Source organism: Saccopteryx leptura, chromosome 6 (genome assembly GCF_036850995.1).
Source record: "Saccopteryx leptura isolate mSacLep1 chromosome 6, mSacLep1_pri_phased_curated, whole genome shotgun sequence".
Classification (NCBI taxonomy): Eukaryota; Metazoa; Chordata; class Mammalia; order Chiroptera; family Emballonuridae; genus Saccopteryx; species Saccopteryx leptura.
Window position 1 is genome coordinate 92,760,094 of NC_089508.1, and position 17,751 is coordinate 92,777,844.

The following is a 17,751-nucleotide window of genomic DNA, read 5'->3' on the forward strand; positions in this document are numbered from 1 at the left end:
TCCCTTAACTTAATGTGCTGGGCTGTTATATGAGTTATCTTGTTAGGGCCACAACCCCATGAGACCATTATAAACCTCTTGTCAAAACTGAAACCGGGACCCAGAGAGACCAACAGGACACATAGGTACATGGTGTGTCTGAGACTTGCAATGAGACCTCTAATTCCAGGCTGATCTCCTAAAATTCTCTCTGGATGATGCAGAATTGCTCCTGTTGTCTTCAACACACAGGGGTGAATTTTGGTGGCCCCAGAATCTGAAAATGAGTTTTTCTTTTGAGTGATGAGGAAGAAAGAACCCACAATGAAGGTGGCAAATGCATAGGAGATTCCAAGACACTAGAGTGTGATTGAAGTTTGGGTGCTTCCAATCCAGTCACTGTGCCAGGGCATCTTAGGAACGAACTAAAGCAATGGATGTGTGCCTTAGACTTCCGTTGTGACAAATCATGCAGAGGTCCCCAAACTTTTTACAGAGGGGGCCAGTTCACTGTCTCTCAGACTGTTGGAGGGCTGCCACATACAGTGCTCCTCTCACTGACCACCAATAAAAGAGGTGCCCTTTCCGGAAGTGCGGCGGGGGGCCGGATAAATGGCCGCAGGGGGCCGCATGTGGTCCCCGGGGCCATAGTTTGGGGACGCTAGAGTAATCCCCATCTGTACTATGGCACGTCTCCCCAGAGCCCTGAGGACTATGTGGTAACACACTGCATTCATCAGCCCTTTGGCTTCTCTAAAAGATTGTGTCTAGAATGACCAGCAGGAAGCCTAGGAAGGCTGGCTAGCAGCACTCTCAGCTGAACAGCTACATACTACAGCACAAAGCTGGCAGTTGAGGTGAATTTTTCAGCACAGCACCTTAAAGGCTCCTGTGTGGCCAGCCTCTGTAAAACCACATAGGCACCTCTCTAATATCATTTGACAGTGAGGGCTTGAAGAGGCCCCCAGTCAGCCATCAGCATCTGTCTTCCTGGGGTGCTAGTTGTCAGACTTTTCAGGGTTCTTGGTATCTCAGCTCCGATAGCACCTCCCAACCATCCTGTCCTGCAATGGCCTCTCCCCTCATCTAGCTAGTCTTCACATTATTCTGTTTATTTCTATTACCATCAACTGTCAAATCTGTGGCAAGTGTTTTTCATTAATTTACTTATTTTAACAGATTTATGTCCATTCTACCCCCATGATGATGGCACATTATGGGAGCTGAGAACCTGATGAATGAAAAGTTGTTAATTTCCCCCCAAGCCCGTAAGGGGTCCTGTCCATAGTGTGTGCCCTGTAGGCTTGGCTGAGGAGCACCAGGTTTCTCCCCACCCCCGGCTCCCAAAAAACAGTCAGGAAACCAGACAACAGGGTTTATTGAGGTGCATGCCTGGTGCCAGAGGCCCGGCTCTCTCCAGCTTCCTGTGGGGAGGAGCTTTCTGGCTTCTCCGTGCCCTTCACATTCTAGGTGGTTAATGTCTTGCCCTCATTCCCAACTAACAGTGAGGCACTAATGATCCACAGCCAAGAAACAGGAGAAGAAAGGGGCTCTGGGTGGACCAGATTTCAGCCACCTGATTCTCTGTGGGGCTAAGCTTCCAGAGGAGGTGGCAGTGCAGTGACCAAGTACCTTCACCCCAGTCTGAGAGAGGAGAGTCCAGTTCCTCCCTGCCCCAGAGGGCCTGGCACCTGCTGCTGACAAAGCAGGGAATAATATTAAATAAAAATAATTTATACAAAATGGCTCATACAAAAAGCTGCGGGATGGGGGAAGAGACACGCCTCTGTGAGAGACTGAGATGACTGGATGAGGCAGGAAGGAGGAGAGATACCGCCACCTCTCCTAATCCCTAAAACAGGGCTCTGGCAGGCAGGGGGAGAGGCGGAGTGGGGCCAAGGGACCCTCAGGGGGCCAGGCTGGTGAGCAGGGCGGTGAACTGCAGGGCCTGCTCTGCCAGCTCTGTCACACACTGCACCATCTCTTGGGCTGCAGAGCTGGATGGGTAGCCCAGGGCAGCCCCCTTGACAGCAAGCACAGTAGCCCGCAATGCCTGGCCCAGTGCTGTACCTGCAGCCCCAACTTGTGTTCGGAGAGGGGCCGAGGCTGCCAGCCGGCCCAGGGTGTCCCCAACAAACACCAGGCGGTGAGCAGCCACCACTACTCGCTTGCCATGGGGCACGAAGAGGCGTGGGGGCTGGTTGGCCCTGGTGCTGGACATCAGGGCTGCCACGGCTGCCTGCAGTGCTGAGGAGTGGCTCTGGCACTGTCCCGCATAGAAGTGCAGGAGCTGCAGATCTCCAGCAGGCAGAACCAGCGGCTCCCCTGGGGACAGGACCTCCTAAGGGCGAGAGGAGTGGTCAGTGGGAACACTCTCACTAGTGTCACTTCTGGTCTCACTTCCTTTCTCCTTCCCTCCCTTTGTTCCTCAGTCCTTCCATTCTTCCTAGTGCGATCCCTTTAGCTCTTACCTCTGCCACCAGAAAATTTAGATGTTCATAGCGAGCGGCAGAAAAGTGCTCAGAGTTGATGTCAGATAAATCTGGATTCAAACAACCTCAAACAAATCTCTGAATTTCAATACTTACTTATCTCTAAACTGTGTAATCTAGTATTGCACTGTCCAAATATAATGTGAACCACACATGTAATTTTAAAATTTATAGTAGCCCACATTAAGAAAAGTAAAAAGAAATTGTTTTGTTTTTAAACTCCAAATATAAAATGTTAATTTTGACATCTATTCAATATATAAATTGAGATTTTTATTTTCATACTAAGTCTGCAAAATCTAGTGTGCATTTTATATTCCAGCACCTTTCAATTCATACTAGACACATTTTGAGTAATCAATAGCCATATGTGCCTAGAGCTACCATACTAGATAGTAACTGGCAGGTTAGCAGCTGCCTCCTAAGGCTGCAGTGAAGATGAATTGATACAATATTTAGAAAGGGCTCAGTGGTTAGTGTTGACCCATGCAATGTACTTAGTACAGGTTCTGGCACTTGGTAAATATCTGATAAATAGTAGTTATTGTGACTAAGACCATTTTAGACAGAGTCAAGGAGACCACCTCACTTTCCTGAGGACCAGAAAGATTAACTGGCCACTTCGGGGCCCCTGGCTCCTTAATGATGGAGCTGGGATTAGGAGCCAGGTCTCTTAGGAACCCAGGAATTCAGTTGCAAAGAACCTCAGAAGTCACTGGCCCAGTTCTGACCCACTGCCCAGAAACTTTCTGCTCCCAAGTGCTTGGTTTTCTGATTCCTCTCCAACACATTCTTTCCCCTCTTTCTGAATTCCTGATATCCTTTTCTAAGCTCCAGCTCCTCCCTGTTAAATTGTAATACCTGTCTACTCCAACTGCTCCGTTTCACTAAACTTTTACCCCTGTCCTGATCTAGTTCCCTTGATGATTTAGTTAAGAATACCCTTTCCTCAGCCCTGGCCAGATAGCTCAGTTGGTTGCAGCATTGTTCTGAAGCACAGAGGTTGCTGGTTCGATACCCAGTCAGGGGACATTCAGGAACAGATTGATGTTTCTCTTTCTCCCCCTCTCTCAAATCAATAAAATAAACATTAAAAACAAACAAACAGAATACTCCTTCTTCTAGTTCCTGCTCCTCCTCCCCCAGGCCCCCTTCTCTAGCAGCACCCCCACTGCAGTACCTGCTGCTCCGGTGGCCCCCTTTCCAGCAGTTCAGGATCCCTGGGGAAAGCCTTGTCCAGGGGCGTAGATCCCTGAGCTTTATCCATACCCTGCAGGAAGGGGTCGGGGGCTCAGTGCAGGGCGGGGGCGACAGGCCAGGGTGGCCTTCCTGGCCCTTCCTACTTCCCCTTCCTTTTAGAGTCTCCCTTGCCATCAGAGGTGACAGGAGTGCAGGTCTGGAGAGGTCTGGTGGCAAGTCAGAGAGCTTAGGGACCCCAGCCCGGGTTTAGGGGAAGGAACGCAGCACTGGCACAAGTGGTATGGCCAAGTACTAGGGTCCCAGGCCAGGAGGTGCAGGGTCAGGGGAGGGGAGGGAGGGGAGGAAGGGAAGGGTCTGCATTTGGGCCCCAGGCCTCTTTGCTCCTCCCCGTGATTCTCCAGAGGGTATTTTGGGTAGGGCTGGCTGGAGATGAGCTCACCTTTAGGTGGACATAGTCGTATTCCTCGGCAACTGGGATGCCCTCATACTCATTGTGGTATCCTGCTGCATCATCCTCCACCTCCTGGTCCTCTGAGTCCCCCTCAACTTTAAGGCCCCCATAGCCAGGCAGGTGGGGTGGGGGTGGGGGCAGAGGCCTGTCCTGGATGCTGCCCTTTCTGCCTGGAGCAGGAGAGGGAGCCAGGGAAGGACTGGGGGCTTCAGGGACAGGCAGGGCAGGTAAAGGGCGGCGGGACAGGCTCTCAGCAGAGGGCAACCGGGGCCTATGTGAGGGTAGAGGGCTTCTGGCCAGAAGCAGGGCCAGGCTGTCCGGGTCTTTGGAAGCTGAGGCTCCTGGGGGCTCAGGAGAAAAGGGTGTCTCTGGCCCTAGCAGGGGCACATCATAGATGTCCTCATCAGTGGCCCCACCTTCCCCATCTGCTAGCAGCTCCTCAGGTGCTTCGTACAGATTGAGCAGGGCTGATGCCCGTTTCAGGTTGGAGGGGGCAGCATAAAGGGGGGGGGCCTGGTTCTCGGCCCTCCTCCCACTCCAGATCTGGATCCAGCTCTGATGGTGGCTTCGGGGCCAGAGGTACGTCATAGGGAGCTTCATCCTCTCCAGGGGGTTGCAGGGTGTCCCGAGCCAGAGGGCGGGAGAAGGAAGCAGGAGAGTCATAGGGGCCACTGGAGGGAACTCGGAGGGCAGTGGGGGGCACGTCGTAGACCTGGAGACGGAGCAGCTCGTTACCATCAGGTTCAGCACTGGGCTCCCTCCGGAGCTAGCTGTTCCCTGCCCAACACACGCACGGACCTCTAGTCCTCACCTCCAAGGCATCTCCAGGCGCAGCCAGTTGGGTCTCACTCCCTCTGGGGACCTTGTAGATAGGATCAGGGGAGGGTAGACATGGTCCACCTGGAGATCCTGAGGTCAAACAGGGCCGGGCTGGGGGTGGCACTACATACACCTGGGAGGTCAAGACATGTGGGTCAGGAGGAGGAAGTTCAGGGAATCAAATAATGTATGCCTTGGAGGAGTGTAGACTCTTTCCAACCCCCTCCCTGTCCCAAGGGCAAGTAGAACCCAGAAAGGGTTGGTGGATAGGCTTCCTATAGCAGAGTCCTAAGCAGAGCTATGGCCTGAGGGCTCCCCCTGCCTAGCCTCGCTGCAGGCCCCAGCAGAAGAAAAAGAGGCTCTTGTGGCTTGGGGTTGGAAGGGCTCCAGCTCTCACCTCCTGATCCTCATTGCTGTGCTCTGGGGCTGGATATGGAGAGCCAGGCTCGGCTGGGGGCACCTGGGAGAGGCTGGGCTTGGGTGCTGGGCCATCAGGAAGGAGTTTCACTCTGTTGGCGGGCACAATGCCCTGCTGGCCATGCAGGGAGCAGAGGCACCAGCCGTCCAGCCCACCAGCACCCTCCCTCTGCAGTACCCGTAGAACATCCCCTCGGCGGAAGGACAGCTCCTGGGGGGACTCAGCCGTGTTGTCGTAGAGTGCCCGGGCCAGCTGGGCCTGGTGGGTGAGGTGGGAGTGGGAAGAGGGGTCTTCACATACATATTACACATATTAGGTCACAGCAGCTCCTGCTCAAAACACTTTAGAGCTCCTCTTTTCCCAAGATAAAATTTTACCTCCTGTCTCAGCACTTTCTGACCAGGCCCTGCCATGTCTCCCTCTTCCTTTCTATTCCTTGAACTAGACAAGCTCTTTCCCAACTCAGGGCCTTTGCACTTGCTGTTTCCATTACCCAGAAGGCTCTTCCCCTGACTATCCCTTTTCTATCCTTCAGTTCTGCTTCAATGTCGCCTTCTCAAAGAGTTTTCTTCACTTTTCTTGTACCTCATTCTGTGTCTGTCTCTATCCATTGTTTCCTTCATAATACTTTATACTATTCACCTATTTACTTTTTATTTATTTATTTATTTATTATTTTTAAAATTTTTTTTACAGAGACAGAGAGTGAGTCAGAGAGAGGGATAGACAGACAGGAACAGAGAGAGATGAGAAGCATCAATCATTAGTTTTTCATTGCGCGTTGCAACACCTTAGTTGTTCATTGATTGCTTTCTCATATGTGCCTTGACCGCGGGCCTTCAGCAGACCAAGTAACCCCTTGCTGGAGCCAGCGATCTTGGGTTCAAGCTGGTGGGCTTTTTTTTTTTTTTTTTTTAATGGAGACAGAGAGAGAGTCAAAGAGAGCGATAGACAGGGACAGACAGACAGGAACAGAGAGATGAGAAGCATCAATCATTAGTTTTTTGTTGCGCATTGCAACACCTTAGTTGTTCATTGATTGCTTTCTCATATATGCCTTGACTGTGGGCCTTCAGCAGACTGAGTAACCCCTTGCTTGAGTCAGCGACCCTGGGTCCAAGCTGGTGAGCTCTTTGCTCAAACCAGATGAGCCCCATGCTCAAGCTGGAGACCTCGGGGTATCGAACCTGGGTCCTCGGCATCCCAGTTCAATGCTCTAACCACTGCGCCACCGCCTGGTCAGGCGCTGGTGGGCTTTTTGCTCAAACCAGATGAGCCCGTGCTGAAGCTGGCGACCTCGGGGTCTCGAACCTGGGTCCTCTGCATCCCAGTCCGATGCTCTATCCACTGAGCCACTGCCTTGTCAGGCTACTTTTTAATTTCTGATTTCTTCCCTTACAGTATAAGCCCTGTGAGAACAAGGACTGCTATATTCTTAGCTTCTGTGATCGGGCCTGACCTGGAATCAGTCCTCAATAAACATGCTAAACGATTTTTTTCCAAAGCCTCATGTATACAAAGAAGTCCTGCTCAGGTCTCCTACAGAATCCCGTTTACCTTCCTTGTTTCGCAGTCAGCATCCCCCACAAGCAAAAGGTTAAATAAAGCAGCTGCAGAGACCCCCTCATTCTGAGAGGGACAAGGAGAGGCCCAGCCCAGACAGTACTTGGGCATAATAAGGAAGAACATAGAAAAAACCCTAGTATTTGTTCTTAGTCTGAGCAAATAAGGTTCTCAGAAGAGGCTGAGGTTACCATGAAGTAGAGTGTATAGACTTGTGTGTGTGTGTGTGTGTGTGTGCATAGGGGGAGCTGGTGGACCAACCAAGAGCAAACATTTATCAGCCTGTTTGCAGTTCTGTCTGGTAGGGGCATCTAAGCATTTTCCTCGGAGAGCCACATGTTGAGGTAGTAAGCCACAGATTCCAAGTACAAATTATGTATCCACACACTGTGCCAGTCTTTGCATTAATGATCTCTTCTCATTTGATCCTCACAGCAACCCTGGAGGCAGGAGCCATCATTATACCCATTTGGAAAAGAGACTGGTTCAGAGAGGTTAGTACTTTCCAATGACATAGCATGTGCAGCTGGTGGAGCAGGATTTGAACCCCAGGCTGTTTGATTCCAGAGTCTATACTCTCAATCACTCTTCTACTGCCTCTCCACAATCACAAACATTAAGGACCTAAATTTTTTTTTCTTGTATTAGTAACTGTGATTAAGTCAAGAAGGTCCATGACTCAAACATGACTCAAGCACAGTTTTCTTTTGCTAGTCACCCTTCACATGGCTCTGGTTCCACAATGTTCTTTGGTAGACTCAAGCTCCAATCACTCACAGTATTGAAATATACGTATTCTACTTCAGTTATGTTTGCTAAGTGAGTGTGTCTGCTGGTACAGCTATGTCTTTACGCAGTGAGGCAGAGAGCAGGTAGTTGGGCATTCCTGAGCGGGTAATCTATATATATGGGCTAATTCAGTAAGGTCTCAAGCTAAAGATTTCTGACAGGCTGTATTTGGCCTTCAGGCCCTGGGGAGAGAATACCCTGCTCGCTCAGCCAACAAGAGTGCATGTTTCTCTTGGCTGGTGTTTCCCTCAGGTGGAGAGCCCTTCTTGGCGGGTGTTTTCAACAACAAACTAACTTCTCCTCTAGCCTGATTCTAAAATCATCAAACCATTTTATTTATTTATTTATTTATTTATTTTGGCAAGACAGGAAGGGAGAGAGATGAGAAGCATCAACTGTAGTTGCGGCACTTTTTAAAGTTGCTCATTGATTGCACCGTTTTCTGATTATATTGGCTTCTGAAGGATACTGTCCTACAGAAAGAAAACATGCTAACCAGATGACACAAATTCCTGATTAGCATGGCACTTTTCTTTCTAATTGTAAATCATAAATTGGTGGTTTCGATCTAGCCAGGGGTTGAAGAGTCTGGAGGCAGACAGAAGTGGGCTTGAGTCCTGGATCTATCCCTTTCTAACTGGATGGTTTCGGGCAGGTTGTTAAACCTTTCAGAGCCTCAGTTTCCTCTGTAAAATTCCATATCCATATCCAAATAATCAGTTTTTGGATAATAGTACTATCCTCACAGGGCTATTATGAAGACTGGATGAGATAATACAACAAGCAACCAGGACAAACCAAGACAAAGCTTAGGGCTAGTAAATGCTCAATAAATGTTAGCTGTTATTACACTCCTGTGGATTTGATTAGCGTAAATGCCCTCACCCCCCACCTCTGGGTAAGAAGAAAAACCTACCTCCTGGGACTACATAGCTGACCAGCTGGCTCCTGAGCCAGCATCCGTATGTCAGGGCACACCTACTATTTTCAGGATCTCCCCTCTCCCAGCTGAAAACCATGATGGTTTTTCTCACCATCATACAGATGGAGGAACTAAAAGGAGTTTGGTTTGAGAAGGAATGAAAACTGAACTCTTCCTAAAGGGACATGGGAGGATGTCAGGAGCCATGTTTCTCTTTCCAGTCTCCTTCCCAGAGTATGCATTCAGAGTGGGCCAGAAAGCAGGTGGCAGCCTTGCTTTCACTGAGAAGCCTAGGGCCTAGGGAAGACTGGAAAAGGGACAGAGTTGTTTAGATTTCAGACAAGGCGAGCAAGACAGAAAGCAGAGGTGGGGCTGTGGCGAGCTCCTCCCAGTGTTGGGGTTTGAATTCTGTCCAATGGGGCCAAACCTCTGGGCCTGGCAATTGCAGAAACCCAGGCCAGAGTTGCTAATAGACTGATTGATGAGGGGTGTGTTCACTCCTGCTCTGCCCCCTCCCACTGTCCCATCATGCCAGCTGTCTCCTCCCTTTGTCCCCAGAAAGTGGCCAGAGGCTGGCTGACATCACCTACCCCCTCCTCCTATTTTCTTTCTCCCAGCCTGATTTCCCTCATTGCTCCATTTCCTCCCTTTCTGTCATTGCTCTAGGGTCTTCTTGGGCCCTCCAGTCTCTTCTTCCATTTTCCTGCAGCCTCCTCCATCTTTCAGCCCCTCCCAACCTTTTACTTGCCTCCCAATCACATGCCCCTGCCAGCCACCAGTGGCCCTCTGTTTCCACCAATAAGTGAGCAAATAGGACTCTGGCTACACTTGCCCCCTCCTCTCAATCCAGGACAGCCTCTAGAAAGAAAAAGAAGAATGGGGAGGAGGAGGGGAAAAGGGGGAACCGGGACCTAGAAGGAGCTAGGGATGAGGAGTGAGAAAAGAAAACAAAAGTGAGAGGAGAGGGACACAGCCTCTTCCGAGAAGAAAGGGACCAAGGAGAGAGACAAAAAGAAGGCAGAAATAAAAGTGACAGGAGTGCAGGGCAGCTGTGAGGGTCTCTGCCCAGCAGCCTCCTCTCCCCGGTGGACTCACCGACGTGGCTATGGCCATGGCCTTGGCCTCCCGCGGGGCCTGCTCCAGGCCAGGCTCGGTTTCGCTGACTTCAGCAGCGGCTGCCCCGCACCATGGAGGCGGCCCCCGGCTTTGGCGCCTGAGTCGTGGCCTCCGCAGAGGTTGGAGGAGGAGAAAGAAAACCCACAAAACTCCCCAAATGGGAGGCAGCTTGGCCGGGCAGGAGGAGGAGCAGCGGGGCGGGCTGGGGCGTCGCTGCGGGACCTCATCCAAAGGCGCGCTCTCTCTACTGTCCCCGCGGCCTCCCGGGGGCCGCCGGGTTGGCCAGGCCCCCGGAGCTGCCTGCCCTAGGCCGTGGAGGCACCCCAGGTCCGCACGGTCCGGATCCCTTCCAGGGCAGGGGCAGGCGAGGAGGAGGGAGCTAAGGCGCTCGACGCCTCTCCCGGCCGCTCAGGACGGCCCCGAGGGCTGGGAGAAGCCGCCGGGGCGGTTGGGCTGGACAAGCGAGTTTAGGAACCAACCCCACCCCACCTGGGGTCAGAGAGCAGGGCTCCCAGAACTGTGCTTGGGGTGGCAGGGGCAATACGGCGGCCTCGCTGCAGGCGGAGAGGGTAAAGCTACAACTGAGCCATATGACCCTCTTAAATTCGCCTAACTTGGCGAAAGGAGGCCAGGCTGACTGTAAAGGCCTGGGAGTGCGTGGCCGTGGGGTTGCGTTGCCTGAGTGGCTGCTTTCGGCCACGCCACTCTCACCCCCAGCGGCGAGGCGGTTGGCATTCACGTACAATCGCTCTCAGCACACCCGCGGTCGGGGGGTGCGGCGATGGCACGCGGCGAGGCTCGAATGGTGGGACGGCCTTTTCAAAGCCAGAGAGGCTCCCCGGGGCCCACGCGCCCTGCTCTGCCTCTTAGCGGCAGCGCGCAGGGCCACCCGCGCCGGCTCCCACCCTCGACTCCCTGCCCTCGCGCCCGCCCGCCGCCCGGGTCACGCGCGCCAGGGACAGGGCCTCTTGGCGCCCCTAGAGCTTGGGGCAGCTTCCAGATGTCTTTGGGAAGGGGAAAAAAAAAAAGGCCACAAAGCAAAAGGAGCAAAGAGAAGGTGAAGGAGGGGCAGGGGCCAGGGGCCTGTGGACTCGCCTGGAGGTGGGGCGGACACTAAGAGGGTTGGGAAGGCTCCGGAGGTCGCGCGTGGCCTTTAGGCTCAGCCCTGGCTCGCGGCTCCCCTTCCCTCCCCTTCCCGGGCTCCGGGCTCCCTCTCAGTGCAGTTCCTTTCTCCTCCCCTCGGGCCCTCTCCGCTGCGGCGCGGGGCTTGGTCTTGGGGATTAAGAGAAAGGAGGGAGGGGATAAGGGAGGGAAGGGAAGGGGCGGAGGAGAAAGGAGGACGATCCCTCCAAAGCCGGGTATTAAGTTTCAGCTCTGGACCCTCGGGCCAAACTGCACGCCCACTCCCGACCCATCTCTCCTGCGCTTTCTCCAGATGTCACGGCAGCCCTCCGGGTGGTCCAGTCGGCTCCCTTCTGGGGGTTTGCCTCTCCCTGCCACGCCCCCGCTCTCCCCTGCCAACCCTGCGCCTCTCCCTCTTTCCCTTTCATTAGCCCTACGTCTGTCCTTGCCGTGGGAGGGAGAGCACTCCTCCCGCCTTTTGGGGGTTCTTAGTGGAACCTCTCTTCTCCCTTGGCGCTACCTTTGCAGGGGTGACAGGGTTAGCTACCTTTCTTGCGGGGGTCAGTCCGGGGGTCTGATGCTGGACATGGATTCAGGCTTTGGCGACAGAATACCAAGCCTGGGCGTCTGGTCCCAGAATTGCAGGCAGGGTGTTATGCTGCCTCTCACACTCCTTTGCCAGTCAAGGCCTGTCCCCAGCCCTTTCCCTGGCATACTTCTGCGCCAAAAAGGAGTGGAGACCACGACAGAAAAGGCTGAACTCTTTTCAGAGGAGCTGGGATCTGGCCTTTCAGAGTTTCAGCTGAGAGGACAGGGCTCTTGGCTCTCCAGTGTCATGTTACTCCTTGGTGTGTGTAGTGTCTCTAGTTAGCCTCCATCCCCACCCCTCATTCTTCCTTTTAGGGTACAACACACATCAAACCTTTCCTCCATTTTTGAGGTTCCTAGTATTTAAAAAGTGAGATGCCAAATAGGACAAACTGTAGTCTTTTTTTAATTTTTTTTTTTTTAGTGAGAGACAGGAAGGAAGAGAGATAAGAAGCCTCAATTCTTCATTGAGGCACCTTAGTTATTCATTGATTGCTTTCTCATATGTGCCTTGACCTGAGGGCTCCAGCAGAGCCAGTGACTCTTTGCTCAAGCCAGTGACCATGGGGTCATTTCTATGATCTCACGCTAAAGCTGGGAACTCCGCGCTCAAGCTGGTGAGCCAGCGCTCAAGCTGGTGACCTCTGGGTTTTGAACTTCGGTCCTCAGCATCCCAGGTCAATGCTCTATCCACTGCCTGGTCAGGTTGTAGTCTATTTTCAATATTTACATTTAACAAATTAATACTTTAAACTATTGATGTAAGAAATGTCCAAACCTATAGAGAATTTTTATAAGCATTTATTTGACCCAAACTGAGGACAATGTTGGGAAGCAAGATCTCAAGTGCTCCAGGGAATGACAGTTTTATAGTTTCTTTCATACATTTGGAATTAATGCAGGAATTTAAGAAAGATTACAGGAAGGTGGGAGAAAGCAAGGTACAGGATAGTTACTGCATTTTCCTAAGTATAAGATGCACTTTTTCTGAAAATTTTGGGGTCTAAAAACTGGGTGCATCTTATACAGTGGTTGTAGATTTTTTTACTTACATTTCCCACTTTTTCATGCTTGTTTTTGTGCTCCTTGTTGAAGACAGTGATTTGTCATCAGACACAGATGAGGACAAGCTAATGGATAGGTGTTGTTTTCAGTGATGAGGAGTTGTATGAATTTTATGATGAATAAAACGAGTCCAATAACTTAATGTAATACTTTTTTTTTTTTCAAATTTCAGGCCCCCAGCCTGACCAGGCGCAGTGGATAGAGCGTTGAACTGGGATGTGGAGGACCCAGGTTCGAGACCCCAAGGTTGCCAGCTTGAGCACGGGCTCATCTGGTTTGAGCAAGGCTCACCAGTGCGAGCCCAAGGTCGCTGGCTCGAGCAAGGGGTCACTCCGTCTGCTGTAGCCCCCTAGTCAAGGCACATATGAGAAATCAGTCAATGAACATCTAAGGAACTGCAATGAAGAATTGATGTTTCTCATCTCTCTCCCTTCCTATCTGTCCCCCTCTCTGTCTCTGCCACAAAAAAAATTTTTGGCCCTCAAATTAAGGTGTGTCTTATCATTAGAGTGTCTTACACATGGGAGCATCTTAAACATGGGGAAATACTGTAACTAGATTATGTGCTCCTGTGAGGGTGATTACATCTTCAAAGAGTCTGGATAAAAGTGCCTGCTCTTGGGAAACCCACATCACCAAGATTGATGTGGCTAATCCAGTCAATACTTCCCCACTGACCTTGGAATAAAACCTGAATGCTCCACCACAGTACCTATGTGATCTGGTCCATGCTCACCTTTTCCACCTCATCGCATCCCACTCTCCCCTCATCCTTTGTTTTCCAGCCACACTGTCATTTCTGTTTCTCAGATATATTCAGTTGTTACTCATCTCTAAGACTCTGCATGTCCTGTTCCACCTGCCTGGACCACTCATCCTCAGGAAAGTTTCCCCTGGTTTTCTGAGTTAAAGTAACCAGCTCTCTGCCCCCATAATTTCTTACTTCAAAACACTATTTCATTTTCTTCATTGCACTTATTATTTTCAGAAATTATCTTGTTTCCTTGTTTATCATCTGTTTTCTCCTAAAACGGAGGTTTAATAATGTGGGAATTTTATCTAGCTTTTCCTCCTCTGTATTCCTACCATTTAAAATAGTGCCAAGTGCCCTGGCTGGGTCACTCAGTTGGTTAGAGTGTCGTCCAGATATGGCAAGGTTGTGGGTTTGACCCCCAGTCAGGGTACAAACAGGAATCAACCAATGAGTAATAAATATGTGAAGAACAAATTGATGTTTTTCTCTCTCCCTCTCTCTTCCTTCCTCTCTTTCTCTCAAGTCAATAAATAAAAAGAAAATAAAATTAAATAGCGCCTGGTGTGAAGTAAGTGCTCAATAAATAGTTGGTGACCCTGGCTGGATAGCTCGGTTGGTTAGAGCATCATCCTGAATCTCAGAGGTTGTTGATTTGATCTCCATTCAGGGCACATACAGGAAAAGATAGATGTTCCTGTCTCTTTCCTGCTCTCTTCCTTCCCCTCTCTAAAATAAATAAAATAAACATTAAGGAAATAAATATTTGGTGAATGGCTAAATGAACAGGGGCAGCCATGACTGTGTAGAACGAAGCTGAGTAAGATACCAGCTCCCCGCTGGACAGGGAGTTGTGGGGCTTCTTGTCCTATGTATTCCGATTCTCTGTGTGTCTCCCAGGTCAGATAGGTTTTTCTTTGAAGGCAGGCTCCTGAGCTTAGGCATCCTTGTAACTAAAGGTGACACTACAGATAATTAGCAACCAGTACTGTTATTACCTACTAATCAGTACATGCTAACTGTTCTGGAAGCTCTATCTGAGCGGGCCTTTAGTTGCAGGACCACAGGGACGTTGTGATAGGTAGGGGTGCCCTGGGGCTGAGGATACCATCTATTTAACAGTAGGAACAGAGGTAGGTCAGCATTGTAACCACCAGTGCCTCCACCTCACATCAGGTCAGTGCAGATGGGCTTCTAGAAACTCTTCTGAGTCCTGTAGTTTCAGCACTGTTTCAGGAGCTGAGGTCTAGAGCAAATATGGCACTTTTGTGGCCATTCAGGTTAAAATTCCCCCTACCCCAGACACAGATATACTTTTCAAATAAGGAGAAAGGACTAGTGAGGGTCCAAGGTCAAGAGCTGAGCAGAGGAAGGGTCAGGACTTTAAGGCAGCAGGTGAGGGTTTTTTTTTTTAAAATAATTTTTATTTATTTATTTATTCATTTTAGAGAGGGGGAGAGAGAGAGAGAGAGAGAGAGGAGGGGGAGGAGCAGGAAGCATCAACTCCCATATGTGCCTTGACCAGGCAAGCCCAGGGTTTTGAACCAGCAACCTCAGTGTTTCCAGGTTGACGCTTTATCCACTGCACCACCACAGGTCAGGCAGGTGAGGGTTTTAATGTCTTTCTGAGAAAGGGCAGGACTGCCATATTCTTTCTGCACACCCTCGGAGCCTTTCTTGGCCGAAGGTGGGGGTGTATTCTATCACATCGTCCCTGCCCTTTCCTGCTAGGTCCTGGCTGATGTCTCTTCCCAGGGGTATAGGGTGGGACTCCCAGCAGGTCCCCCTGACTGCCAGGCCAGGCCAGGCAGGTGAGAAGTCACTGGGAGGCACCCTTGATGTAAGGTGCTGGGAACCTTTCCTTGCTCCCACCTCCAGCATTCTCCCCATTGCCACACCCATCTTCCCACACCCCCCAAGGATTCCCTGGAAGCTGAAGTGACTCAGGGATTCCAAAGCTAGTCACCCCAGAAGGAAAACCATCTGGAAAATGTTTCTCATGGCAGGGAGTTACCCTAGGGAGTCCCACAGACTCAGAGATGCTACCGAGATAAGGGCCGAGGCTGAGCAAACAGGTGGAGTGGTGGGTGTGGCTCAGAGCGCACGTGCAGTGTCAGGCCTGACCATCCCTGGGAGAGGCTGTGGGCATGGAGAGCCCTCCCTCTGCCTTTCAAGGATTTCCTCAGAGGAGGTCCTGCTACAGAGGCAGGGGGTACCCCAAAGGCCTTTCCAGAAGGTCAATGTTCTGGGCAGCCAATCTGTTTTCTGCAGCATCAAGAAGTGATCAGTAGCTAGGATAATTTCCAAGTCTTTTGAGAACCTCATCCTGGACTGAGGCCGGGGTAGAGTCGGGTGGGGTGGGCAAGATCAAGAGCTCTAGGACAATGTCATGCCCTGAGGCTCTGATTGGTTTTGGGGAGACCCACAGGGAGTCAGGTCTTCTGGAAGAACATTGTCCTCTCAGAGCCTTTTCTGGAGTTGGAGGTTGCTCAGGAACACTGAGAGCCACCCTGGGAGCCTTGTGCCAGACCAGAGGCTGGAAAACTGCAGTGGGGAACAGTGGGTCCCAGCCAGCAGGGCTGAATGCCTGAGTGGGTAGAAATGCCCTGTGGCCTCAGGTAGGTTCAGGGAAGACCTGTCCTAGCCCAAGCCCAGATGAGTAAGAAAGCATTTACTTTGAGGATTTCCCTCCCCTTTGCAGCCATCAGGAGCTCAAGTTTGGAGTTGGTCAGGGAAAACCATCTCTGTCCTTTCCTGTGTGACCTTGAAGAGATCACTAAACTTCTTTGGATCTCAGTTTCCTCATCTTAACATGAGATAATAGGGTAATAGTTTCCACCTCATGGTTTTTTGTTTGTTTGTTTTGTTTTGTTTTTTGTGGCAGAGACAGAGAGAGTCAGAGATAGGGACAGATAGGGACAGACAGACAGGAAGGGAGAGAGATGAGAAACATCAATTCTTTGTTGCGGTTCCTTAGTTGTTCATTGATTGATTTCTCATATGTGCCTTGACTGGGGGGCTACAGCAGACCAAGTGACGCCTTGCTCGAGCCAGCAACCTTGGGCTCAAGCTGGTGAGCCCGTGTTCAAGCTGGTGACCTTGGGGTCTCGAACCTGGGTCCTCCACGTCTCAGCCCAACGCTCTATCCACTGCACCACCGCCTGGTCAGGCTCCAGCTCATGGTTTTATTGGAAGGTAAAATGAACTGATGCACGTACAGGCCTTGGCGCCATCCAGGCACTGACAGGATGCAGGCCAGCAGAGTGTGGCAGTGAGTGCATCTGGGAGCACAGGGATGCAGAGGGAGTCAGTGGGAGCAGGCTGGTGGACTCCTGACTCAGTGCTCTCCTAAGTGCCACTGGTTTCTGTAGCCCTGCCCCACCCCAGTTCCAGGGCCCTCACCAGAGCAGCTGTCCCCAATCCTCCAGAATGCTCTCTGATCTAATTACTACTATGCTTTGGGGCTGCTTTGCCCCAAAGCAGCGATTTTCAAGGGTGTGCCACACACCAAAAAATTTTTTTCTTTTAGTAAGAGAGAGACAGAGAGAAAGATAGACAGACAGGAAGGGAGAGAGATGAGAAACATCAACTCATAGTTGTGGCACTTTAGTTGTTCATTGATTGCTTGTTCATATGTTCATTGACTGGAAGGAGATGCTCCAGCAAAGCCAATGACCCCTTGCTCAAGCCAGCGACCTTGGGCTTTAAGCCAGTGACCTTTGGGCTCAAGCCAGAGACCATGGGATCATGCCTGTGATGCCATGCTCAAGCTGGTGAGCCTGCACGGAAGCCAGTGACTTTGGGGTTTTGAACCTGGATCCTCAGCATTCCAGGTTGATACTCTATCCACTACGCCACCAGCAGTCAGATAACAAAAATTTTTTAAAACATGCAATATCTGGCCCTGGCCGGTTGGCTCAGCGGTATAGCGTCGGCCTGGCGTGCGGGGGTCCCGGGTTCGATTCCCGGCCAGGGCACATAGGAGAGGCACCCATTTGCTTCTCCACCCCCTCTCCTTCCTCTCTGTCTCTCTCTTCCCCTCCTGCAGCCAAGGCTCCATTGGAGCAAAGATGGCCCGGGCGCTGGGGATGGCTCCTTGGCCTCTGCCCCAGGCGCTAGAGTGGCTCTGGTCGCGGCAGAGCGACGCCCGGAGGGACAGAGCATCGCCCCCTGGTGGGCAGAGCGCCGCCCCTGGTGGGCGTGCCGGGTGGATCCCGGTCGGGCGCATGCGGGAGTCTGTCTGACTGTCTCTCCCTGTTTCCAGCTTCAGAAAAATACAAAAAACAAACAAAACAAACAACAAAAAACCCCATGCAATATCTAATGATTTAGTTGGGAGCCCTGACATTTTCCCCTTAGATTGTCAAATAAAAAAATGACAACAGCAAACACTACAATAGCTACCCAGTGTGTATGAATCAAAATTATATCTATTTTTTGTCAGATGGGCAAAAAATATAATATGATTTTTGATGT

General features: G+C 51.1%; 1 protein-coding gene across 1 annotated transcript; it reads right to left on the minus strand.

The window, feature by feature from the left end:
- Positions 1–1,532: 1,532 nt before the first annotated feature.
- EFS (embryonal Fyn-associated substrate) lies at positions 1,533–10,148 on the minus strand. The gene is given in 7 exon segments (XM_066341507.1): positions 1,533–2,320; positions 3,652–3,741; positions 4,111–4,632; positions 4,634–4,834; positions 4,934–5,074; positions 5,339–5,617; positions 9,729–10,148. Coding segments are annotated over 7 exon segments (1,686 nt in total). The 5' UTR covers positions 9,747–10,148; the 3' UTR covers positions 1,533–1,885.
- Positions 10,149–17,751: the final 7,603 nt, after the last annotated feature.